The 26347-nt window shown below is 39.9% G+C and overlaps 1 protein-coding gene across 1 annotated transcript in view; it reads left to right on the forward strand.

Moving 5' to 3' along the window:
- The window catches only part of GLT1D1 (glycosyltransferase 1 domain containing 1), an 81865-nt gene that overhangs the window by 40908 nt on the left and 14610 nt on the right, over window positions 1–26347 (forward strand). Inside the window, exons 7-10 of the mRNA XM_026657018.1 lie at window positions 1458–1553; window positions 6770–6819; window positions 17665–17708; window positions 19212–19332. Of these exons, the coding sequence (XP_026512803.1) occupies window positions 1458–1553; window positions 6770–6819; window positions 17665–17708; window positions 19212–19332 (311 nt within the window). The remainder of the gene's footprint in view (window positions 1–1457; window positions 1554–6769; window positions 6820–17664; window positions 17709–19211; window positions 19333–26347) is intronic.

The following is a 26347-nucleotide window of genomic DNA, read 5'->3' on the forward strand; positions in this document are numbered from 1 at the left end:
TACTGATTGGGGAAACTGAGGCACGGAGAATTTGTATAATTTGCCTCCACTCTTATAGGGTTGGCAGTAGAACCTTTGGTTACCAGTTACTTTCGCTATGCACTAGGCATTACTGCCTGTCTACCAAATTCATGGATTTTGAATATAGTTCATATGATTATACACTATCAAGTTCTCCATTCTATCCCCCTGGTAATATCAACCCTAACTGACTAGATCTTCCTTTCTAGGGACAGATGAATTATTCATTTCCATAAGTGTCATTTTGAATGCTAAATTTTTCATCAGTGAACTAAAGTTGTCTTGATTGCATAGGTTGGTATTTAACTGCAACATCACTTAGGGTATGCGTACACTATGGAGACTATACCAGCACACTACATTGCCTGGATAAACCCATAGTGTAGACGAAGGAACACCAGCTCCCCGAATAAGAGTGGCTACAGCAACAGAAGTATTCTTCTGTTAACATAAATGTATCGACAGTGGGGTTTAAATTAGGTCAGGGGTATGGATTTTTCACACCCTTGACTGAGGTAGTGATGTCGACCTAACATAAAGGTAGAGCAGACCTTAATATTCTAGACTGTAAAATATTGCCTTTTGCTCCACTGAAACTAATTCTAGATATAAACAGTATAAATATTTATTCCTTGTAATCTATAGAGTCTTAATGTAAGACTGCCGTGCTGAATGTGTATGACTGTAAACGTAACTAATTGGAGTACTCTGTTATACTCAATACCCCATGGAAAGAAGTGGAGTCTGCTTTGGCTAAGAGATTTTGGACAACTATAGATAAATGTAGACTTGCAGTATCGGAGGTTTAGAGCATTACATCACATAACAGCAAAGTTGTATTTTTTTCATTCCCTGCAGGCTAAGAACAACAAATACAACAACCGCAACCTTGCACCCAATGAGTTATACATAATTTGCATTATTGTGGGCATTTGCTTGGCTTTATCATTTAGAATTTATCATTGCATTAATAAAATATGCAGTCCAGTTGACTGAGTACTGGACTAGGAGCCAGAAACTCTGGATACTAATCCCAGCTCTGGCCCAGATTCCCTTTAAGCAAGAAATTTAACCTCTGCATCAGTTTTTCCATTCATAAAAAGAGTAATATTTCATCAAGATGCTGGAAAGTGACGGCAATGGGCTTTGGATTAGGCGCTTGATGCTGAGGAAATGCAGAGAGATAGACAGTTCTTAGCATTAGGGGTAGGGTTTTCAAAAGCTCCCAGTGTAAACCTAACTGCTCCCACTGAAATTAACTCCCATTTACTTCAATGGGAGTAGTTAGTTCAATGCTGGGTGCTTTTGAAAAATGTCACCCTATTTGTATTCCTAGGATTAGTGCACAGGTTGCATGCTCACTCATGAAGCAATTGTTGTGAAGATATTTTACTGTTCTAACTGCATTCGGTATTTTTGAAAATATTGTGTTACAGGGATCCCTCAAGACACAGAAAATTTACGCCTGTTTCTTTTGATATGTGGACTTAGAAGAGTCAAGGACCCTCTTTATTTAGTGGATGTATTTTCAGGTACGTGCCCTGCTGTTTAAATATCTCTGCATTTTCACTGGGTTTGGTTTTTTCCTCCAAACACCATTCAGATAAATTTCTTGGGTTTGATGACTTTACTGTAAGTTGTGTTTTTCTCTGCAGAATACTTCATAATATATTTATGTTTTTAAAAAGTGTTCCTATAAACATTGATCTTTTGAACACATTATTTCTGTACTGTGTCTTTTCCTGCCTCCTGGGAATAACACAGCATTGCAATCAAAGAGAAATATTTGATGCTTTTGCTTGTTGAGGGAGTAATTATTTTGCTGCTAGCATGCAATATTCATAGTAGACAAAAGAAAGAAGAGTTCACCTATTTCAAAATAAGTTTTTTGGCTTATTGTGTCATGGTTATTACATATGTTTGCAGGTGTACTAAGGAATACTATTAAAGTTACAAGAAAAATTCTTTTCACACGTTTTTAGAGCAAAGCAGCAATCTAAATTGAGGTTTCTTCACATAGCATGGGAGATGCTCTTACAACGCTAGAAAGGGTTGCAAACAAACATATTTCATGTACTTGGACTCCTGTATCAAGTTCAACTGTGACAAAAAGTTTCCATTCAATTCCAAAGTTAGGGCCCGTTGACATCAATTACCGTGAGCAGGACTCACATTGCTCATCTCCCATAGCCCTGCCTTTGCCTTTCATAAAACATTAGCTGAACACAGTGAGAAGTAAAGCAAGGCCGCCTTTCTAGAAACTATGTTTTAAACTAAGTGCTCATCAGTATCTCCTTTATTTTCTACCTGCTTTTACAGGGTTTTTATCTGTGATATGGTTTAGTAGTAATAGTATCAAACCACCTAGAAGTCCCAGTCATGGAGCAGTACCCCCTTGTGCAAACACAGAACACAAAGATAGTTCCTGCCCCAAGGAGCTTACAATCTAAGTATATGACAAGAGACAACAGTTGGATACTGACAGGCAGAAAGGGGAGTACAAGAAAACAATGAGACATCAGCATGATAAGCAGCGGTATCATTGCACCAGCAGCCTAACTGTTACCAAGTTTTTTGTAGGAATCAGAGAAAAGGAGGATAATGAGTTAGCTTTGCAGATGTTTATCAAGCTCATGGGAAGCATGGGAGAAAGCATGAAGGTGCTTGTTTGAAAATTTAACAAGTGGAAATATTAACATTTCAGTGGTGAACGAGATGATAGGTAGGATGGGGATGCTGTGAAGGGCCTTGAAAGTGAAGATAAGTAGCTTATGTTTGATGCAGAAGAGAAGGGGGAGCCACTGGAGGGATTCAAAGAAAGAGGTGACATGGTCAAAGTGATGGACTAGGAAAATGATCTTTGCAGCAGCATTTTGAATGGAGACGAGTAAGTCAAGAATGCATTTGTCAAGGACAGACGAGTTCCAGTAATCAAGTTGCAAGATGACAAGAGCCTTAGCTGTGTGTTTGGAAAGGAAAGGACATATTTTACAGATGTTATGCAGAAATAATCTGAAAAATTTAAACAAAACCTGGATGTAAGGACTTAGAGGGAGGTCCAAGTCAAAGATGACACCGAGGTTACAGCTTTAGGTAAGAAGGATGGTGGTGTTGTCCACAGTGAACAAGAAAGGAGGTAGTCGGGAGGGCAGATTAGGAGCTCTGTTTTAGCCACGTTAAGACTGAGCTGAGGGTAGAGATCCACAAGGAGATATTAGACAGACAGGCCAAGGTTTTAGTTTGGACAGGAGGAGACAGGTTTGGAATAGAGAGGTAGACCTGTGAGTCATCAGAATAGAGGTGGAAGTTGAATTTGTGTGTGAAGATGAGATTACCCAGAGATAAGGTGTAGAGGGAGAAGAAGAGAAGGAGACCAAGGACAGAGCCTTGTGGAATGCCCACTGAAAGTTGGAAGGGGGGGGTGGGAAATGAGGAGGATCCTCTGAAGGAGTGATTAGAGAGGTAGGAGGAGAACCAGGAGAGGACAGAGTCATGGAAGGCAAGGAAGGACAAGGATTCAAGAAGAGCATGATTGATGGTGTCCATGGCAGCTGACAAGTTAAGGATGATGGGGATGGAGTACTAGTTCTAAGCTTTGGCTAGGAAGATGTTATTCTTTGCAAAAGCAGTTTGTGTGGAATGCAGGAAGTGGAAGATTGCGGAGGTCTAGGATGGAACTGGAGAGAGGAACTCCGGTGATTGTAAAGTGTGTGTTTGATGAGCTTAGAGAAGAAAGGGAGAAAAAGAAATGGAGAGGTAGCTGGAGAGGCAAGTGCCATTGGGTAGGTTTAAGATGGGAGAGACTAAAGCATACTTGTGTTGTGAGGGGAAAGAGCCAGAGGAGAGTGAAAGGTTAAAGAGAAGGGAGGGGATGTGAGTGGGCATGAAGGAATTCAGGAGATGGGATGGGGTCACTGCAGCAAGTGAAGGGGTTAGAGTAGGACAGCTGCATCTGTGGCAGGGGAGGAGGAGGAGAGAGTTGTAAGAGGCAAAGGTGGGGACTGATGGGGGAAGCTCACAATGTATTTTGTCAGTTTTCTTGTGACAAGAAATTGGTAAGATCCAGTGCAGAGAGAGAAGTGGTGGCAGGAGGAAGGGAGGGTTTGAGGAATAAGTCAAAGGTGATAAAAAGGCAGCTGGGATTGTAGGTTTGGATTCAATTAAAATCAGAGGAGTAAAATTATTTAGCTAGGAATATGGCAGAACTGAAGGAGAGAACAAATTTGTAGTGGAGGAAGTCAACGTGATCACAGGATTTCCACCAGAGATGCTCCGCAATGCAAGAGCAGGAGCAAAAAGAAGTGGATGTTGAGGTTGAGCCAGAGCTGTGACTTCTGCAGATATCTGCTACTTTAAGTTTAGACATCTCAATCGTTTTTTCAAATTGGTGTTATTAGTATCCCAAACTTGTCTCTGTTCTACATTAGAGAATCAGGTAATTGTCTAAACTAAAAGTTTACTTTTATGCTTTGTTACACTCTACTCTATTGTTTCACTTTTTTGTTAAACTGAAGCACTGATGCCTTTCATAGGTTATAGTCCTTCTTCGGAGTATTCCATGTCTGAGATTACTGGGAGCTTCATAAAGCAGTTCACTGACCCAAGATAATGAGATGCACTAGCTGAAATATCAGTTTATTGAATGATTGCTCCATATAAGTAATCATAGAACAGAAACAACTCCCCAAACTCTGTGCCAGAATACACTCGACTCAATTTGTCCGGTATCCCCTGCGAGTAGACTTTTCTTGTATTCATTGTCAGATTTCTGTAAAACCAATTTCTCATTATTTTTCCCCTCACAAAGAATGGGCAAGGACCCTGTATATATATATATATATATATATATATATATATATATATATTTATTTTTTTTTTTTTTGAGAGAGAGAGAGAGAGAGAGAGAGATTCATCAGGTTTGTACATGAGACAAGTGAGAAGTAGTAAGGGTTTCTTTTGGTCAGTTCATTGTAGCTATACTTAATACAGCCTCAGTGCGGAGAGATGGACTACAGGGCCTCTTAGGTTCTTCCAAGCCCTACATTTCTGTGATTCTATCATTTCTTAACTTCAGAACAAGATTAAACTTTAAAATATAACTAAAAATTATGAACTAAAAAGATGAATGACCAACTTGAATTTTAACTTATTTTGTAGATTGGAAAAGTGTTTTGTTTTTTTAAATGAAGAGCAAAAGTTTTTTTAAAGTCCTTTCTAACTGGAAAATTGATTTACAATTATTCCACCTTCAATTATGATTACTACAATATCATAATTCACACAGGGCTTACCATACATATAAGACAGAATCCCTGCACCGAGAACAGGATTGGGGTCTAAAATAGATATAATGTGGAACGTAATGACAACAGATCAGCTTAGGAGGGAGGTGGTCAGAGGTGAGAAGAGTAGTAAAAATTTGTATTTGTAATGTTTATATCCTTTGTGTCTTTTTTTGTTCTCAGTATTTCTTTTTGGTACATTTCACATCAAGATGTATAAAGTCCAACACTGATACGAAGGTTCATGTGAGGCACAACCAAAATAAGGCAGGTCTGAAATTTGATACACCAATTAAAAAGCAATATATTTGATAATTATACAGAAAACAGATCGCACCAGCCAATGAGATTCACTAAGTTACTCTCAAAGTTCTAAGCTCTGTCTGAACTAGGAAAATAGACCACATTTGAAAAGGTCGGCTAAAACATTTTAAAACAGGTTTTAAAGGATAGACAAAGTCTGACATCTTAAAAGAAAATTGTTAGACTGTGGGTGGTGAATCTACAGGGGAGCCTAACGTATTTTAAAACACAACCTATTTTCCTAGTTTAGACATACCGCATACCCTTTGGAATTGATTAGATCATCCATATCAAAGCTAGTCATACCTTTTACTAGGTGTTCACTTTTGAAAGACCCACATACACAGCAAATGGCATGTTTCTCAATTTAGCTGTGTCAAAAGCGTGAATGGATGAATCTCTTCTGCCAGGATTTGAACTGTGGCTGCAGGGAATCCAGGCATTCTAAATTTTAGCCCCCTACAGCTCTTAGACCACTATTCTGTTGATCCTATTATGCAAACCCTTACTATACTGTGGAGGGCTTATTACCATGTGTAGTCTGTTAAAGTCAAGTAAGTGTTCACATGAGTGGGCCCTATTTTGGCAATGGAATCGTTGAAGAGAGGCATTTTTTCAGATTCTAGAGTTACAAACACTATACAACTGTAATGACTTTGCAGTTATTCTTTCCCTCCACCGGTAACAACAAAACATTGCATTTCCGCACCATTTCCTGGGGGCCACATGCAGGTGCTCATGGTAAGAATAAGTCCTGGTCATTTAGGTAGAACAAGAATCCAAACTACCTTGATTAAGTAACTCCATTCACCAGCATCCTGTAAAACGCTTCACTGTTAAAATTATTCTAAAATAATACCTCAGCTTAATCACAAAAAATAACACTTGAATCATAACAGAGTGAGTGAAAGAAAAAGAAACACTAACTTCAATAATGTTAATGAATCGAATATTGTGTGTGAATGTTGGAAGTGAAAATCTGATCTGCTTTCCATATTTAAACACTATCACTAATGCTATTGTCCAAATTCTACCTGTCTTAGTCATGCAAAGTGCTCCCATTGTTGTCAAGGGAGGAGGACTTGGCCCAGTCTCTGTATGTGATTGTAAGAATATTAAGCATAATTTGTTAATATTAAAAAAAATTTACTGTTGTGTTTTAGAGTGGCACAGAAGAGAGCCCCATATCCACCTTGTTATAATTGGACCTGCAGTAAGTTGTTTTTTTCGTTTGCTTGTTTTAATTTATGTTTACTTACACAGATTTATTTTAGTGGACAAGTGAGATATTTTTGACACTTGTTTGCAAATGGAAACTGAGTTAATGGTGTTTGAACTTTTACAAAGACTCCATGGCTGTTCAGAAGACGTTCTGAGCTGTGGAAATCAATCAGATTCTAATTTTCCAATTTTCAAAGCTCCCAATGGTGCAATGGGGTTTGATGATTTCCTGATAGCCTGAGGTATAGACACAAGGCCATTGAGGTATAGAGCTACATTTAGAAGGGAGTCTATGGATCTGCTCCCCATGAAGTCAATGACAAAAGTCTGGCTTCATTCAGTGGGAGCTGGATGAAGTTATTTGTATTATGGTAGCACTTAGCAGTCTCAGTCAGGATTGGGGCCCCACAGTGCTAAACATTACATAGATCTATATGGAGAGGATGGTCCTTGCCTCAGAGAGCTTACAGTCTAACTAAGAGGGAGTCAGAGTTGGTGTAATGATCTCCAATATGTATGTTCACCAACTCAGATGCCTAGAGTGAGACTCGGACCCACTTACTGCCTTGTAACTTACACCTTTTACTTCCTGGCCCATGACATCTGAATTTGGCTCACTGAGTGTAAGGATTCTAAGCTGGTCTATCGCTTGCGCCTAAAGACAAGAATGAGTAGTGTAGCAAGTGTACGCTGAAGTAGCCCCCACCCGTTTTTACCTTTCACCTTCATCCAGCTCCTTGGCATACAAGTTCCACCAATTTACAGTCTCATCCACTGACTTTTTCCATTGACTTCAGTGGGCTTTGAATCAGGGCCCTTCGACTAGCAAGCAATTCTAAATTAGACTTTATATATCACCTCTGAATTTGTCCCTTGGGTGCAAACTCGCATACGTCCCTTGACATCAGTGGAGCTAGCCCAGTTGACTGCATTCAATGGCCTTGTGTCAGTTTTGTAGATGTAGAGGACACTGTTGCGATTGGAGCAAATATACTCTCTCCAATTTAGAATTTTAAATTCTGTACATTCACAAGTCTTGTTAATGATATTCACTGATTTCAGTCTCAGAGAAGAGGATTTAATATCACATTGGACTACAGGACCAACTTTTGGAGGGGAAAACTGCTGGTTTAACATTTGAATTTTAATATTTACTAGGGTATTTATACCATTGGTTTAACACACTGAATCTCTACTGTAGACTCAAAAAGGAGTTAAAAGGTCAAATCTTGTAAATGAAATATTAGAAATTCATATTTCGGTGTGAATATTTTATGAGCAGAGATTATCCAACATTTTAAAAGACAGCAGTTATCATTTCTGAGTTTTTTCAGACAGCCTTGTGTTATGAAAATTTTTAATAATATGGAGGTGATATCAAACACCTCCTATTCCCTGGCATACTTCTAGTAGCTACTCTGCAGTGTTTAGGGCATACAGGATACTGCAGGCAAAGTGTACAAAGAGAGAGTAGTGGAATTTGGTGTGAAAGTTGCTAATGTGATACAAAAGCCTTGTGTGACTGATTTTCTGTTAATAACGTCACTGCTAGATTTTTTTTAAGAGCTACAGGCCTCAATTTAGCAAGGTACTTAAGCATGTTCCTAACTTTAAGCATGTGACTAGCCCAACTGATAGTGGGACAAAGTTAAGCAGATGCTCAAGTGCTTTGTTGGGTCAGGGATCTACTGCTTAGTATCTTGCAGAACTGAGCCCTTATTTGCTTCTAAAGTCTCCCTGATAGGTTTGTTTTCGGGTTATTTGTAACAAGATTAGGTTAAAAAAAATCCAGAAAAAATTGATTTCTTTTTAAGTCAGTGTCCCTTTAATCACCCATTTCTTCTTACCCGCCAAGAGTTTTGCTGGTATGTGCATTTGTTTGTTCTCAATGTGTCTCCTACCTATTCAACTGCAAGCAACATCCTGATGGCTTTAATTCCCCCAGTAAGTCATACGTCTTGCCACCTGCACATGCATAGTACTGCTCAGGATAGCCTGGTAGGTGAAGATTTAGGTTCCAGTTCTGCCAACACTCGTGCTTAACTTCACATATGAGTAGTCCCATTAACTTCAATGGAACTATTAACCTATACAAAATTCCGCATTGTCTAAGTGTTTGCAGGATGGATCTCAAAATTTTGCTCCACACGACATTTCACATCTCAGCTGCTTGAGACGGTTTACCTTTAGTAACCAGAACAGGGCTCTTAACTAGCAAAACTAAAAAGCTCAGTCACCCACTTAATTTCCTTCTCCTGCAATTACTAACTTAAGAGTCCTGCTGAACTGCAGCCTGTCTTAAGACTTGTATTTGTCTGCTGATATGAAGTCTTCCCTTCCCCAGATTTGGTGTAGTGCAGTTTCTGTTCCCATTGAGTTTGCTGATTTTGCAGAGGCTCATGCCTTTGTTTCCTTCAGTTTAGATTATTTTAATGCCATTTGTACTAGTCTGAATTTGCAAACAATTAGCAGGTGTCAGCTGGTACAAAACAATGTTAGACTTATTTCTGACACCAGACAGTGAGCACAGCGCTCGAGCTGACAATGAAAATCAGTGACGTCTGTTTCACTTTTAGATTCTGAGTGCTGTAAAGTCTTATTTGGAGACACTAAAGGGGAAGGTTTAGAATATTAACAACCCCCCCAGGCATTTATATTGGTGTTATGTTTTACAGACGCGTGGCTCTTACACAATCCATATTTCAAGCTAAATATGAATTCGCAGCATTCCTGGAAATGACTTGCATATCTTTTAATGAAAGTGTTGGTTAATGTTAGATTGCAAGTTTTACAATAGGAATTTTTGTTCCTTTTTTGGATTAGACTGGCTTTATACAGAGAAGGTGAAAAACTATATGGATACCATTAATAACTGTGATTTTTAAGTTTAGGGTATAGTCTGTATAAATGGCCACTATACTTTTGATTGCCCTCTGTCTGAGTGAAATCCACCTTTTTTACAGTGTTGCCAACTCTCAGGATTTCATGATGTCTCACAATATTTGTAGTCTGTCCTAAAGCCCCAGCTCTTGGAAACATATGGTCATGATTTAAAATGATAATTAAAAAAAGTAAGTTTCTAGCTGTGATGGGCAGTGGTGGGTAGGGGAGCCCAGGCTAGGGTTCTCTAAGATGCAATGATGTTGAGCACCCAGGAGTGATTTATGGCTGCCTCCTTGGGCCACTTCCTACCACCCACCACCCTGCCACATTCTTACAGGGCATGACACAAAGTAGTAAAGAAGAAGAGAGTAACCAAACCTTCTATCCCTCTGGGCTTAGCAGGCAGGCAGAATCTCCCCAGGAAAGGTTTCTGAAGCTCTCAGGATTGGTCGCTCTCCCCGCCCTGTCAGAATGTTTCTGAGCTGTCTGGCTCCCTATTAAGCGCCTCTTCCAGCTGGAGCATGCGCCGTACGTGGGGATGGGCGGGGTCACCTGGGCCCAGAGATGCTCCTTAACCCCTTCAGTGCCAGTGTGGGGTTTACACATCCCATCGCGCTAGCCCTCATGGTTGTGGAGAAAAATCTTGAAAATGTTAACACAAAGGCTTAAAACCAAGGCAAAAGAAAAACCCAGCATTTATTATTATTATTATTATTATTATTATTTTTAAATCTGATTATTTTTAAGCAAACCTCATGACTAATTAGGGCTTGACTCATGGTTTTTGAATGCTTGAGGTTGGCAGTACTGCATCCCTGCGCATAGGGGCCCAGCACAAAGCCTACACAGAATTTAAGCCTGATTTTGAAGATCTAAATAGGAGTGAAGTGCTGCATAGACTTTATGCTGGGTCTCTTCAAAGGGATGAGTTTTACCCTTTATAATCACCTTAAGGCTTCAGGTGCAGTGCCGAGAGAGAGATGGCTTTTAGCTGTTTGAGTACAAGATGATAAACTGAACTATTTAAAAAAAAATATAACAGAGAGGTTTAAGAAATGTTCATCTAATCAAAAGACTTCCCCAACGCTTTTGATTCCTGTGGGCCAGATGCTCTGCTGCACTCATTCTCAGTATTCTTTTTTGCAGAAGAATTCAGTAAGTTGTGACAATTTATCCACAGTAGCGAAAGTTTCACAACAGGGTAGCACAGTAACTCCACAGTTAAATTTGCTGTAGTTATTTTCTTGTGACCCCAAAAGCTTCCAGGTAACATGAGAAAATGAATAAAATCTGAATGGGCAAATATATATATTTTTTCTCCTCCTTACTCATTTTTATTCTCTTTAAATTTCACTACAAACATTTCTATTAAAAATACCACTATCTTCCCTCTTTTATGTTTTCCTTTTTATCTTCATTTCTTTCCACTCTAGTACACCAAAAGATTTGAAAGTGAACTGGTGTGGAAGATAAATCTGGAGCAAGTATAATGCAGTTTGTGCTTGCGACTTGGAAGATGCATTTGCTGCCTCAAATGAAGACTTTAGGCACTTCAGTTGTCTTTTTAAATTTGCTTCACTTTTTCACGAATTGAACGTCATTACGATGAGCCCAACATTAATATGTGCAGCATATCCAGAGAGGTTGAATGATTGACGAAACTTTTAAAACTCATAAAACATTTAAAAAAATATATTTCCTCACACACACAGAACGCAATTTTCTCCAAATACTATTAAAATACACCTCTACCCCGATATAACGCTGTCCTCGGGAGCCAAAAAATCTTACTGTGTTATAGGTGAAACCGCGTTATATCGAACTTGCTTTGATCCGCCAGAGTGCGCAGCCCCACTCCCCTGGAGCACTGCTTTACCGCGTTCTATCTGAATTCATGTTATATTGGGTCGCGTTATATCGGGGTAGAGGTGTATATTTGCACATAGGAGGGGCAACTAGAAATCTATATCTCAAAATAAATCTTAGCTGCATTTTAACTTCTATTGTAATACCCTTATTTACATTAACTCTTACACCACAAGATCCCGTTGAAGTCAATAGAGTTACTTGTAGTGTAAGATAGTATTCGTTGTGGGTATCACAATCTAGCCCTTAGAAGTTATCATCACATAATAGGCTAATGTATTTTATTTTCTGTTTGTTTGTGTTCGATTATGGCTTGGATCCTGCATCCTTCACTCACGAGTAGCCCTCGTGAATGGGATTGATCATATGCGTAACGGTTGCAGGAACAGGTCCTATAATACCATTCACACTCCTTTGCTTCTAGCCCCACCACAACTTTTTTCTTTTCCCCCATTTCTATTTTTAATTATAAAGATACTTGTAACAGAAGGTGATTTTCAGCAACTCTGCCTTGCAAGGATAGGGGCTTACAGAATCTCTTTCCGAAAAGATAAAGTCCTGTTGCAGAACTTTTGTTCATTTGAGCATTCCCTACTGCAGTTTCACCTCTTGTATTGCAATAAACCCCTCTTGAAACCCTCTTTGACTATACCATGTAATTTTTAACCATACATGTGGAAAGTACAGAATATTGTTATGTTTATAATGACATTATTTTTCATTGACAACTATTTTTTTCATGTCTGACTTCTTCCCGTGCCCATCAAAACAGTTGTTGAGTTGAATATCATAGAATCTAGAGATGGAAAGGACCTATCAGGTCATCTACCCCATCTCCTAAATAATCAGGACTCTTCTTGACTGTATGTTTTCTAGTGGTTTTCGTAATCTAGTTTTAAAGGAACCTACGAATGATGCTTCTACCAATTCAAGTACAAAATTATTCCACAGGCTCCCAGACCTCATTATTGGGAAGATTTCCCTGTATGCAGTCTACATTTTTCTTTTCATCACATTTCTCCTGTATCCACCCCCACAATCTTCTGCTATAATAAATATTTCTCCTCCATCTTTGGTGTTTACAACCTCAAATAACTGTAGATTTTTATATCCCCTCTCTCTTAGCAGCTTAGTCAGTCTTTTATATATTCAACTCTTTCAATATTTCCTCTTTGTTTAAAACATCCTGCAACTGACATGGCAAATAATCTCTCAGATGCACACCAAAAGTAGTCCCAGAAATCAAGATGGCATTTGCATAGAATGCATTTGTAGGACATATAGTCCTATACTCTTGTGGACATTGAGTATAAACTTTATGTGGTTATGTTTTTAATAAGTTTATGTTAATGGATTTAAATAAGTAGCTTTGAAGCAGCTTGACTTTGAGCCTGGATAGAGTGAAATAACCTCTCACCCAGTATCCCAAATGTTGTGACACTTCTGAAAATTCTTATTTATGGGACCGTGTCCATCTGGGGAAGTGTAAGCATGAGGTGTGTGAATGGGTAAGGAACTACTTTTGTAAGTTAAAGGACAATGGGCCATAAGTGATGACCAGGAAGATAACAGACCCCAGTGGACAAGAGGCCATTGAAGAGTTTCAGCTGTTTACCTAAACTCAAGGGGTTGAGATCATCTTGACAGAGTAATCTTCTCCTGTTATTCACTCAATGTAACTTATTTGGGGAAAACAGACTCATGGAGGTGTCTAAGAAAATGTATCCTGAAAAGAGAACCTCAAAAGCGGTCTAAGAGTCAGAATGACATTGCCTAATTGAAACTGGACAGTGCAATTGAGGTGGGAGACCTGTGGTTCCCTGATCTGATCAGAAGAGCACAGAGGCGGTCCTGGGATCACACCAGCCATACAAGATGAGGTAACTGAGGAGGAAGTGTGCTCCTCTCCAAGGCCCTACAACAATAACTCAAGGGCTGATACTACAACTTCCCCTACTAAAGAAAGCAGAAACAAAGACATCTCAAACCAGCCAGCTGACCCGAGAGCAACACCTGCTAGCATGACAGTACCTGAGCCAGAAGACATTGTCTGGTTGCCCAAACTGCAGTTCCTGACTGACTCTGAAGCTCAGCAAGACAAGCAAGCTAAAGAATAGATACTTTTTCTAAGTAACTTTATTCTTTTTGTCTCTTTAACAGGACATTTCAACACCTGTGCAGGGATGTCTACTAAGAAAGAGCTAACCTACCCTTTTTTAAGCATGGATGTGTATATATGTGTTTGTGACCACTAATAGTAATAGCACATGCATATAAGCCCATAGTGTAAGCTGCCATTGGGTATCAACTAACCTAGGTTTGTAGTAAATCTTACCATAGATCGCTAAGTCACCTAGGATACATAAAAATGTATACCTTAACCCATTCTTTCCACAAGGGAAAGTATAAGCTGCTAAGTAAAACTCGTAGGAGCAGGCAAATTAAATAAGGCATTTAGTCATTGGTGTTATGTTAACTTTGTGGTTTGATTACTGGTTGTGCTCATGTAATAACTTGACCAATTGTTGGTCTTAAATTATACTTTTTGTTGTTATCCGATTTTAAGTTGTAGTATTATCAATTCCTTGATTGACTAATTCAATGTTTATTGTAATATCAATATTATCATATTGTTAATACTTGAAGGAAGTATGTTGGGGTTCCTCTGAGACTTCTTCCACTCAGTTCCCTAAGAACTCAGTTTGACTTTAGTTTCATGACTTAGGTTCCTTTATTCTGCATACTGCAAAGCTACACTGAGTTGATTAGACTTAAGCATATGGGATGGGTATAGGGCGTACCATTCATCCAAAGTTACACAGCAAAACTTTTTCTTAATTGCATTTTTACCAACACTAACAACGTGCATTTTTAACTGTACATTGAATTGCATGCTTTTGGAGTCGCTTGGTTACTTTGCAGGAACCATTTTTGTAGAGCATGGTTTGTTCACACATTGTTTATCCACAACCTTCTTTTTACCTTGTTATAGGTTTTAGGCTTATATTGTTATTTTGTTTATTGTAAATGATTCAATGGGTGTTCCCCCTTAAAGTAGGTAATACAGACAGCCTGGAACTGTCTTTTTGTTGTGTTTGTACAGCACCTAGCACAGGACTATGGTTCCCAGGTTATTAGGGCTCCGAAGTGCTCAGTAATACAAATAATTAATAGTTAATAATAGTCTCTTCATCTAACTCACCTCACACAGCTTCCAGCTGTTTTTTTCTCCAGCTGCTGGCAAAGCTGTCTTAAGGAAGGAAGGAAGAAGCTGTAGTGGTGTAGATCCATCAGAAGACATTAAGAAATACACCTCTACCCCGATATAACGCTGTCCTCGGGAGCCAAAAAATCTTACCGCGTTATAGGTGAAACCGTGTTATATCGAACTTGCTTTGATCTGCCAGAGCGTGCAGCCCCCCGGAGCGCTGCTTTACTGCGTTATATTCGAATTTGTGTTATATCAGGTCGCATTATGTCGGGGTAGAGGTGTATTAATTGTTAGCTATGTCATGGAAGAAGAATCTAGAATCACAGGATTCAGTTTGTGGTTGAGGAAGTTGTTGTAAATTTCTTGTAGATACTCATTACAGACAGACAGAGCTCCTTTAAAGACAACATTTGTATTTCGAGTTCTTTCCAGAGCTTGGCCTTAAAGCTACTGACCATTAAAACCTAGTTGTACAAGCCTGCTCAGTAATTGATCATATTTGAATATGAGGTCACCCACAGCGATGAAGCTAAGGAAGTCTTCTTTCACTGTCACTCACATTCCCTACACTCTGAGCAAAACACTGTTCTTATTGAACTTGCAGGCATAGCACTCAGGGCAACATGTCGACAGACTGCAAATGTACTATGAGCTCTGCTTTCTACAAAGTTTAGACCAGGGATAGTGAATTTTTTTTGTCAAGGTATAGTCAGGTTCAGACTCCAGAGAAAATAATATAAAAATAACAATAATGATGATAATAATGGGGTCCATTCAAAAGCATGTGGCGGTCGGGATTTGGCCCACGGTCCGCCTACTGACTACCCCTGGTTTAGACAATAGCAGTAGTCTTATCATCATCAAAACATTCTGGACCATTTCTTTAGTTTAAGTTCATTTTTAAAGGCAAGTGTTTAATACAGTGTGTTTGCAGACAGTCCCTCTGGATTTTGATCATGCTAGTCCCTGCGCTGAAGCAAAGACATCTTCATCGTTGTGAAATGTTTGATCTATGGCTGTTTCCACAGTGTCGAACATGTCGTAGAGATGATTCTTGCCTGTCAGCAAACTAGTATCTCCCTAATAGCCTAACTCAGCCTGTTAGATGTGGTTTCTTACACTCTCTGCATCCACAGAATTTTCATTTTGCCTCATCTGCACTTATAGAAACTGTTCATACAACACAAGCTCAGTGATATATCTCATGAGATGTGAAATCCTCAACGGCTTTGGGGTGGGGTTTTTTTGCAAGGGAGAGTTGTTTAATAAAATGCACTGGGTGACTGATGACAACTCTTACCTGGTGCATCGTTAGGGAACACAAGATAAAATGTTACAAGAAGAACTCTTTTGACTGTACGAGGAATCGGACCATGGAGATCTTTTGCACTGGAAGTAACTTTCTGAGACCAATAACTTGAATGCTGCGGATATGAGGTTTCTAGGCATCCTGCACAACTAATTGTCTCAGAAAGCACTAACATTTTTGTGTGTGTTTCCAACATCATTTCAGTCATGTTGCTCACATGCAACTTAAACTTAGCTCTATGGGGATTGGGGTTGGATGTCTGTGCACACACAAGTATTAGAGTGCTGCTTATATTGTAATCACTACCAATAGAATTACTTTTCCAGAACAAAAAGTGTTTTCTAAAATACTTTGGGTATGTGTTTCATACTCTGTTCTATGCAGCAAAGTACAGTATTTATCTGACAAGCTCATCTGTAGAGTGTCCTTCATAATAATTATGCATTATGTGCTCATTCTAGAAAGAGAGCTAATACATTAACATGGGGGCAAAAATTAAACCTTTCTGTCCCCACGCCGCTTTAAAATGCTGTGTTTTGCACAGTCTCATAAATCAACTTAATCAACTCATGTTTAACCAAAAAACAAAAACAAAACAACAACTACCCAACTTCTGTTCTTCTTGTTCATCTGGTTATGATTTCCAAATGCCTGTTTATAGTTTTTTTTTCAACCTACTAAATGAAAACAACAGATTTTGTTAGTCTTTGTAAATAAGCCTGCTTAATTTCCCACCTTTACAGAAGTGTTTTAATAAATCTAGAACATTCTTCCCATTATAGTTACACATTTTAGATTTTTACATTCGTTTTCAAACAGATTCTTCTACTAATGCTTTAAATGTGTTTGATAGTGCAGGGCTCTGTTGTGAGCAAGGGGTGGTGGGGGTCCAAGAAGTCACTTTACTTTCCCTCATAGGTAATTCAAATGGTCAGATCCTGAACAAAGGGCTACTGCTGGACCACTACCTGCCTCCAAATTTCAGTTCCCGTTCAGCGGGGCAGCTTATAGATGCCCTGTTCCCTACTAAGGCTAGATTACAAGGTGGCAAACCACCCCATAGTTATTAATATTTTGTATTGCAGTAGCTCTAGAGGAGCATCCTGCAATCAAGGCCCCATAGTCTCAGGCGATGTACAAACACATAACAAGAGTAAGTCCCTGCACCAAAGAGCTTCCAGTCTATATAGGCAGGAGGAACAAAGGGTGGGAGAAAGGAAATATCATCATCCCCATTTTACAGTTGAGGAATTGAGGACCAGAGCAATTAAGTGGCTTGCTCAAGGTTACAAAGAGATCTATGCCCAAGCTGAAAATAGAACCCAGATCTCCTGAGTCCCAGCCCAGTGCCTGAATCATAAGACCGTCCTTCTTCTCAAGAACTAAACATGAATCTACCAAATATGGTTTTCTATAGCATGATTTTAAAATCTGACTTCCATCTTAAACTTATAGCACATTTTTTGTCAATACTGAACCGTGGAAATTTGTATTTTCCTTTTAGATGTTTAGTTTGTATGTTGTATTGCTAAATAGAGACATGTAATGGTGTATGTGTTTCTTTATAGGTTGATACACAGTTTACAAGTGAAGTCAATGAAAAAGTTAATAGGTAAGCAGGTATGCTCCTTATCAGTTTAAAAAGAAGCAGGGAGTAATTCTAGCCTTTTATTGTCTATATCTGTGTGTGCGGGCAAATCCTTGTACCTTATGTGCACAGTTGTCTGCATGTCTAACCAACTAGTTCTGGTAGTTTGTGTATACGGCTCACATATAAAATATTGCACGTTTGACTTTTCCAACAGTTAAGTAGAACTCTGTATGTTGTTCTGTGTTAACTCGTATCTGATTTAGAAGTAGATTTCTTCTATTTATAATTCATGTGGATAGTCTCATTCCACTCTTCCCCCTTGTTTCTGCAAGATCTTACATGCTGTTGTGGGTGGACAAGATAACCTGTGTTAGCTCTTTTCTGTCTCTAGTTTAAGTGTTTTCTGATTGAAGCGTATACATTTTAGAAAACAGATTTCTTCTGCAGTACATAAGAATCGCCTGGCTGGAACAGAACAAGAGAGCAGTTTCCTCACTCTGGTAGCCAATGCCAGATGGACAGTTAAGAATCAGCACAGTGTATGTTCTCTGTAATATTCTGTTGCAAGAGAAAATTTCTTCCTGGTCCTTATTGAGTGGATAACTCAAAGGGTCTCTTCTGGGCTTTTCACTGATGTTATTTTAAGTTACAGCACTATTCTCCACGGTCATGCAGTTTATATAGTCATTTACAGCTGCGCAAACTGAGTGTAAAATGCTACAACATTAGAATGGTGGCATTTGGCAGTATGATCTGGCAGAGAGGGTGCTGGACTGGGATCCAAAAAAAATGAGGGTTCGAGTCGTAGCTCTGTTATTGACCTGCTGCATGAGCTTGTGCATGTCACTTCCCCTGCCGCGCCCCTCCCCCCCCCATCCCTCTTCCGTCCTGTAAGCTGTTAAGGCCCCAGTCTCAGCTGAGGTCTCTAGGCACTACTGTGATACAAATAATAGCTAATCAGAATATTCAGTACAGGTGGAGAGCACTGCACAAATGCTAGTAATAATAATACATTGTGCATACGGAATCTTTTATCGAAGGATCTAGTAATATTAATTATGACTATTATACCTCTCTTGTTGTTCCCAGGGGCAAGTCATTGGGGATGTCAGCAGTGCAATCAAACGTGTGATTGCAGTTTGGATAGGTCTACCCCTGCTAGCTTTAATCTAGTTAGCACAGCTAAAATTAGCAATGAAGATGCAGCAGCATGGGCTTCAGTGCGGTCGGTACAAGCCCACCCAGTCCCCCTGCATATGTACTCGTGATGCTAACCTATGTGGTGCCAGTTTGCTGTAAGTGGTACTCAGGCTAATTAGATTAAAGCTAGTATGGGTATGCTTACATGAGCTGCAATCATCTCCAATTGCACTGCAGACGCACTGATACTTAGTGCAATCAGAACCATGATTCCTGACTGCCAGGGTTTAACCACTAGGCTATACCCAGCTACCCTAAATTCAGGGGAAAAGTCCATAGTGCATGCAGTAGGAATTGTCCTAATTATGCACACTTTACTTCTAGGACACCTGGGGTACATTTGTTACAGGAGATACCTCAAGATGATCTTCACGCTGCTGTGAAAAGATGCTTTGCAGTGGTGAACAGCTCTATTTCCGAGGGGATGTCTGCTGCAATCCTGGAGGTAATTACATCCAAGTGTTGAATGTGTGCAGCGTGTGACTCTGAAATTGCTTTGTATCTCTTGAAATTTATGTCAACATTCCTATCCAGATTTCAAAGCCAAAGCCAGTGAAGGCAAAACCAAAATGTTTTCTTCACAAGAATAGATTTTTAAAAAAATTAAAAATGTATTTAAATATTACACTTTATTGTTTAAAGACAGGCTGTAATTTCATCAGGCTTGTTAAATTAATATTACAGAAACTTAGGTAGGATGATCTGGATTTCTTGTGGCTGTCATATATTCCTGGTTTAATATCCATCTCCTTATAAAAATACTAGAAAATGCTTTATTATTACATCATGTTACAGAAGTGAGTCTGAGGCTGGATTACTGAAGTGATTAATAAATTAATGACAAGCTCATTTGATTAATTTACCATATTGGTAGCAAAAAAAAAAATCTCAGGTTTATTTCATACCAGTCAAAGTGGGGTCCTGCTTGCTCTCACATGTCTTCTACGAAAAATCATAATTTACTCAGGCTCTGTCTATACTTATGGCAGCATGTAGAAGACAGGCATTACATGTGTAGCTACATGCCACAGCGAAAGGCAAACTGCATCCATACTTGTCACTGCTTTGCTGCCGGAGCCTTTCACTGCATCGGAAAAGGCTCTGGCAGTGGGAAAGCAGCAAGACAGTACACCATTAAAAATAGCAGTGTAGACATGGGAGATGCTGCTTGGGCATGTAGAGAGCTGTGTATGGTATATACCCTGGGGCTTCAGGTATGTAGGGCACTCTGCTCTACTCACCTATACCACGCCTCACCATCTGCAATGCTATTTATACCCATGCTAGCTGGGAGTGCAGAGTCTATACTCTGCATGCTGCCATTTTGGGGAGGAGCCATCTTTTTGTTCTGTGTTTGTATAGTGCTTAGCACAATGGGGGTCCTGGTCCATGACTGGAATTCTTAGGTGCTACCACATTATTTTTACTACTAGTAATAATAATAATAGTGACACTCCTATTGCTGTTCCTAACGAATGATGGCAGTTTTCACTTCTAATATGTTTTTCATCTGTACGTATCAAAGTTCTTCATAAATATTAACTAATTATGCTTCATAAGACCTCTGCAAGGTAGATGAATGTTAGATAGGGAGTATGTCACTCATCACTGAACTGCAGCCACCTCTAGGGTGGAAGGCAGACACTGTTTGACCGCACACAGCAACATTATGTTCTTACTGCGCGACCTATTAAGACCAGAAGCAGTACTGCATTTGGGCTAGGGCTAAAGAAGGCTATGACACTTCCAAAGTTTTCATTGCTGCATTTTTTTTTTTAATGTTCACCAATTGTTGAGAATTGCTGGAGCATACCAACAGCATCTTATCTTTAATTCGAGATCTAAGAAGAATCAAGGAATACCAACCACATCCAACTGAAATTATATAGGGAAGTTAAGTAGGTAGAATATTATCATCTGAATCTTAATTTGCCAGGGTGTCAGAGTTAACATGTAAAGTGCTTTGAGATCTTTAATTTCTGAAGTGGTTCGGAACTCGGTTTTAGATCTCCTCCAGAAAACAGCAGCACAGGAACCCCGAGCATCATGCCAGGGCAGTGGTTCAGTACTGACTCAAGGGAATGAGTGCGACCTGTCAAGTCACCACCACCTCCTGCAGCACTTGCATGTTCCCTTAAAGGTCTCTCATCCAAGAAATGACCAACACTCAACCTGATTTACCTGGTGAGGGAGGGGGAGAACAGAACCAACGCGGGGATATAAGATCTCCATGGGTCTCCCACAGAACAAGGTGATTCTGCTGGGGGTAGGAATAGCTTTTCCACGGGGGTGGGGACCGACAGGATCATTTGTAATAATCTCCACAAGGATTTTCTGACTAAGATTCCCAGTCCCCTCCCTCAGGTTTTAATGTGGGAGGGAACAATCTGGCCTAGCAGGCAGGTTAGTATTTTGACAAATGTTTGTTGAGTGAAAAATGTAAGTCAGTGTGAATTTACTCGAAAGAAACTATTGACCTCAGTTCAGGGATTATTGATTTCAGCTCTGCTTTGTTGAAGCCACGGTTCTGACAAGGTTTAGTTCTGATGCCTGAAAGACTAAATCAGTTATCAGCAGGATTCTGATGAAGGTTTGTGTGTGAGAAATAGAATATCACTACTCTGTATGCAGCTTTTCATAATTGCACTACGAAAGAGTCAAGCAACACTTCAAGGGGAAAGCTGCCTTAGTCTAAATTTCTATTACATAGCTTCAGTGAGTAAGTTTCAAGGTGTGGGGCTGCCACAAAACCCCTGTTCTCCTTGAAAACCAACATATAAATAGAACAGTAAATGGCTTCCCATTTATTATCCTGTCAGTACACTAAACCACACAAAGCTACAGCCAAAGGAGCACTCCTTGCACCAGTGCATGTTGCCTTTACCACACAGCTCACTCAGTCACTCACAATGTTCATTTCTTTCTTTCTGGGTGTCTGCCTCCCATTGAAAAATTGTATTTGGGATACATAATCCCCCAGATGCTTTCATCTACATTTCTCCGTGTTGAATTTAATTTTATTTCCTACTCATACAGTAGATCCTTTGGTATTATTTTTCTACCCTCATTTGGTGTGGGTAGCTACTAGACATGGCCCAGTTTAGTGATGTTTGTAGTTTAATCCACTTAAAGCTATTTTCAGAGACTTGCTACACTGAAAATGGAGGGCTAGTCGTCTATTTTTGTAGTTGCTGAATACGCTCAAATAACCTGTGAAGTAATTGAAGTGAAAAATGAAACTCCCCTTCTCTAGGTGCAAGAATTGACCCATAGTAGTTTGCGTGTCATTTTGCTTGTATATGATGCTATTTAAAGAGGTATCATTCCACCCATTTTCCATCATTGTATTGATGGGGTAATTTCAAAACTTGTAGTCAATTTTGGCTTGTGTTCATGCGTAATCATGGATTAAAAAATGCATCTACTTCCAAATCTTCCAAACTGAGCTTGTTCTGACTCTGGATTGTTTTATGTTGGCCTCTTCTTCTTACGTATGTTGATGCAGAATATGTTTATTTTGCTTCCTATTCTGGAGATAAAATAAGACAGCATCTGTTACTATTTCTGCCTCCACCGAATTTCTTTATATATATTTTACCAAAATTTTCTTTGTGTTGTTAAGAAAAGGCTACCTGATAATTTACAGTTGGGATAAATAGGATCTAATAGTGGAAGCTTGAAAATGGCCCTGGCTACTGAGTCCAATTCACTTGACTGTGAATACTGTATAACATGTTCTCATAACAAGACATGTTGTCTAATGGCCTGAGAATGTCACTGGTGTCAGGAACTCCTGAGTAATAATCCCTGCTCTGACAATGGCTCCCTCTTGGGCTTTGGACAAGTGACTTACCGCCTGAGAAGTGCTGAGAACTCACAATTCACATTTGTTTTTGATCTCCAGCTCTCCCCAGAGAAGGTGCTCAGCATTTCTGAAAGTCAGGCCATTAACCTCTCTTTACTGTCTCCACAGGGCTGCTATTAAAGTCAGCCCCAGTTACCATTCGGGAGTAATGGAAAGAACACACATTTACCTTTACCTATCTCTGTGAGTGATATCTGTTGGTAAATGTTGACTTATTATGGTAGCACTCTACTTACTCAAACCTATGTTAGAATGAACAACTGTAAAGAGTTATGAAGATGTCACAGCTAAGTATTATTCAAAAATCAATAGTTCCTTCAGGGCTTGTACTTTCTCAGAGAGCAGAGGACATGAAGCCACAAGGACACTCCATTTCCTTCCACTACTCACAAACTGATTTAGTTGGGGTTGGTCCTGCTTTGAGCAGGGGGTTGGACTAGATGACCTCCTGAGGTCTCTTCCAACCTAATCTTCTATGATTCTATGAAACCAGCACTGGGTCAACTGCTGAATGAAGACAGATGGCTTTTATCCTGCCTTAGTGCAGGGGACAGGACTAGAAGACCTCTCGAGGTCCCTTCCAGTCCCGTCCCGTGATTGTATGATTCTATGGGCACATCCATTTTGAAGTGTGCTAACATAACCTGAGCTGACCATGGAGGCCATGTGACAGTGATACAAAGAGCTAGTCCCCTTCAAAAGTCTGAGCATGCTGGCTCATGCTCACATCAAATAAGTTACCGAGCTAGAGTCCCAAACTGTATAGGAAAGATGATCAATGGACCGTGCACTGGATTGGGATTCAAGAGATCTGGGTCCAATTTTTGGCTCAGTCACAGATTTCAAGTGTGACCTTATGGAAGTCACTTAATCTCATTCTTCATCTATAAAATGGGAATAATAGCTCACATAGGAGTTGGGAGAATAAAATCCACTAATGATTATGATGTGCCCAGATATTACAATAATGAAGGCCATATAAATACCTGTATGGGTGGTAACTTTTATTTGTTAGCTCACTTTAAAGACAGTAGGAAGCTCAGTCCAATTTAGAATTGATGACAGTCTTCCATTGACCTCAATGAGAGCAGAATCAGGCTCTTAGTTTTCCATTAAGAAACTGCACGAGGCTAGCACTTTTTAGTGACATTGACCCTTGAACCACCTAGTGCCTGTTATAAGTTTAGAATGATTTTGGTTTTGTATTAATTCCCTTTGGACAATTACAGAATAGGATTTGATGGTTCAATGGAACCACTCCCTTAAAAACATCTCTCTTGAAAGAAGTCTCAGTTTAATTAGGCAAACCGGCTACCTAACATGGCCAATAGGAAGAGCCATCTGTCAAGGTCTTGTTTTATTAACAAGACAGATCAAACTAAAAATGTTTCGATCAGAGATGGAACAAACGTGCTGGGGTTTAGAAACCAAATTCCTGTCTACTGGGAAATTTAAAATTTAGCGAGGTCATGTATCCTGCAAATGCTTATGCACATGCTTAACTTTATTCATGAGTCATCAGTTGTCCCTACAAACTATAAAATTATGTCTGGTTCAAATCTAGCTCTGGTTTGAAGTGACCAGAAATCATTACCATCTTATTGTTTGATCTAGTCATCTAAGAACTGCTTTTAGCATCCAGATCACACACAAAAAAGTCACAATTGCCACCTTTTCTTCTGAACAGTCACTGAAGAAGGGACAAGCAATGTGTGGGCTTAGAAAATAGTCTTTGACCTCTTATAGATCAGAAATAAAACACTGTCGGGAGGGTGCAGGGAATTGATTACTATCACTGTCCATATAGTAACTCGCTGTGTAATGGTTGAACAAAAGATTTTGACTCTAACAACCTTTCACCACAGCACCTTTCCTCCACTCTAAAATTTACGTAAACTGTTGTAAAAATCATGAGATCTTGCTGGAATTAAAAAAACCCAAAGCAACGAACCAACTAAAGAAAACAACATGGAAATGGAGGAATCAATGGGTGTCCACCCTCTAATACACAATACACTGTATTGTGGTGCAAAATCCAATCTTAGCCATCATGTGAAGCCCAGACCTGGTGTTTTGGAACAACTCACAGAAAGCCAAGGAAGAAAAAATTAAGCTGCAGGACAGGAGATAAAAAGTGAGGGAATACCAAAATGACACAAACAGAAAGGGCTATAAGGCAGAAAATGAAGGACACTCCAAAAAAGACCATACAATGAATAAAAACGGCAATTCCCTCCTCCAAACTTAGCACTGCTAGTTAGAAATGCTTACTGTGTACCATGCCTAAAAAAGTAACTTTACACCCTGTATCCTTCTCAAATTACTCAAACACATTTGCAGTCAGGATAAGGTAACAAAACAGAGGGACACCAGAATAAACTCTTACATTAACTTGTTATTGGCAGGTCCCAGGTCAGTAAATTATATATATATTTTCAGCAATACAAATGATTCTTTTTACTGCTTAAAAATAGAGTAAATTAAATTCAAGGCTACTTGATGCAGTAATTATTTTCAGCACCATCCATTTGTGTAAGACTGGCTGGTGCGAAGCCAACTCTTGTCTTATCCAGTTGGCCATCTGTTCTGTCTTTCAGTGGTAATTCATCAATACCTATGTGATTCCAGGCCTCAGAGTTTTTCAGATGTTACGTTTATCGTCCTCAATCTCCAGCTAGCAAGAACATCAAGCTCTTTCTCCACTGGGTTCAGAAATGAAATAAAAACTAAAGTCCAAATCCTCAAAAATTTGTAGTTGCCTATATCCCTTTGATTTCAATAGGAGTTAGATGCCTAAATACCTTTGAGGATCTGGGCCTTTGTGGCCACTTTTAATGAGCTGCAGTCTGTGTGGCGTTCAGAGAAAAAAAATGAATAAATGTGCTATGACAAAGTGCATAATAATGTGGGAACGCACTCGCCCAGACCGAGGTGCAGCAATATTGTAATAAATGTACCAGGCCGCAACACTAAACTCAACCTCAGGCAGAATTACTATGGAGCACTAGTAAATTGAGTTGTTCATCATTATTCATGTATCAAGTGGCGTGTGATGTCCTTTTGTTCAGTATGTCTAATTTACTTGAGTGGCTAGCAGACAGTTACAACAGCCCATTCTGGAGCACCGAGAGGAATTCTGAAGAAAAGGATAATTTCTTTGTATAAGGCTCTTTTTCACTTGGATAGAGCATCCAGGATAGCCTTGTTAATATGGAAAATTCTACACGAAGTAGCCAGTTTTGAAGTACCACATAGGGTTACCATATTTTGAGCCTCCAAAAGGAGGACACTCCACGGGGCCCCGGCCCCGCTCCCAGCCCCGCCCACGCCCCAACTCCGCCCCTTCCCCAAAGTCCCCGCCCCAATTCCGCCCCCTCCCCTGCTTCCCGCGAACATTTGATTCGCGGGAAGCCTGAAGCAGGTAAGTGGGGTGTGGGGGGAGGAGGCGCGGCACAGTCTGGCCCCCCCGGCGTCTCCAGGCTGGGTCGGCTCGGGCTCAGCCCCTGGCTGAGCACCCCCGGCCCGGCCCCCGAGCCCCCGACCGAGCACCCCCGGCCCGCCCAGCACTGCCGGTCCCCGGCCCGGCCCCCGGCCC

Source organism: Terrapene carolina, unplaced genomic scaffold, assembly GCF_002925995.2.
Source record: "Terrapene carolina triunguis isolate 2854851 unplaced genomic scaffold, T_m_triunguis-2.0 Scaffold234, whole genome shotgun sequence".
In the NCBI taxonomy this organism is placed as follows: Eukaryota; Metazoa; Chordata; order Testudines; family Emydidae; genus Terrapene; species Terrapene triunguis.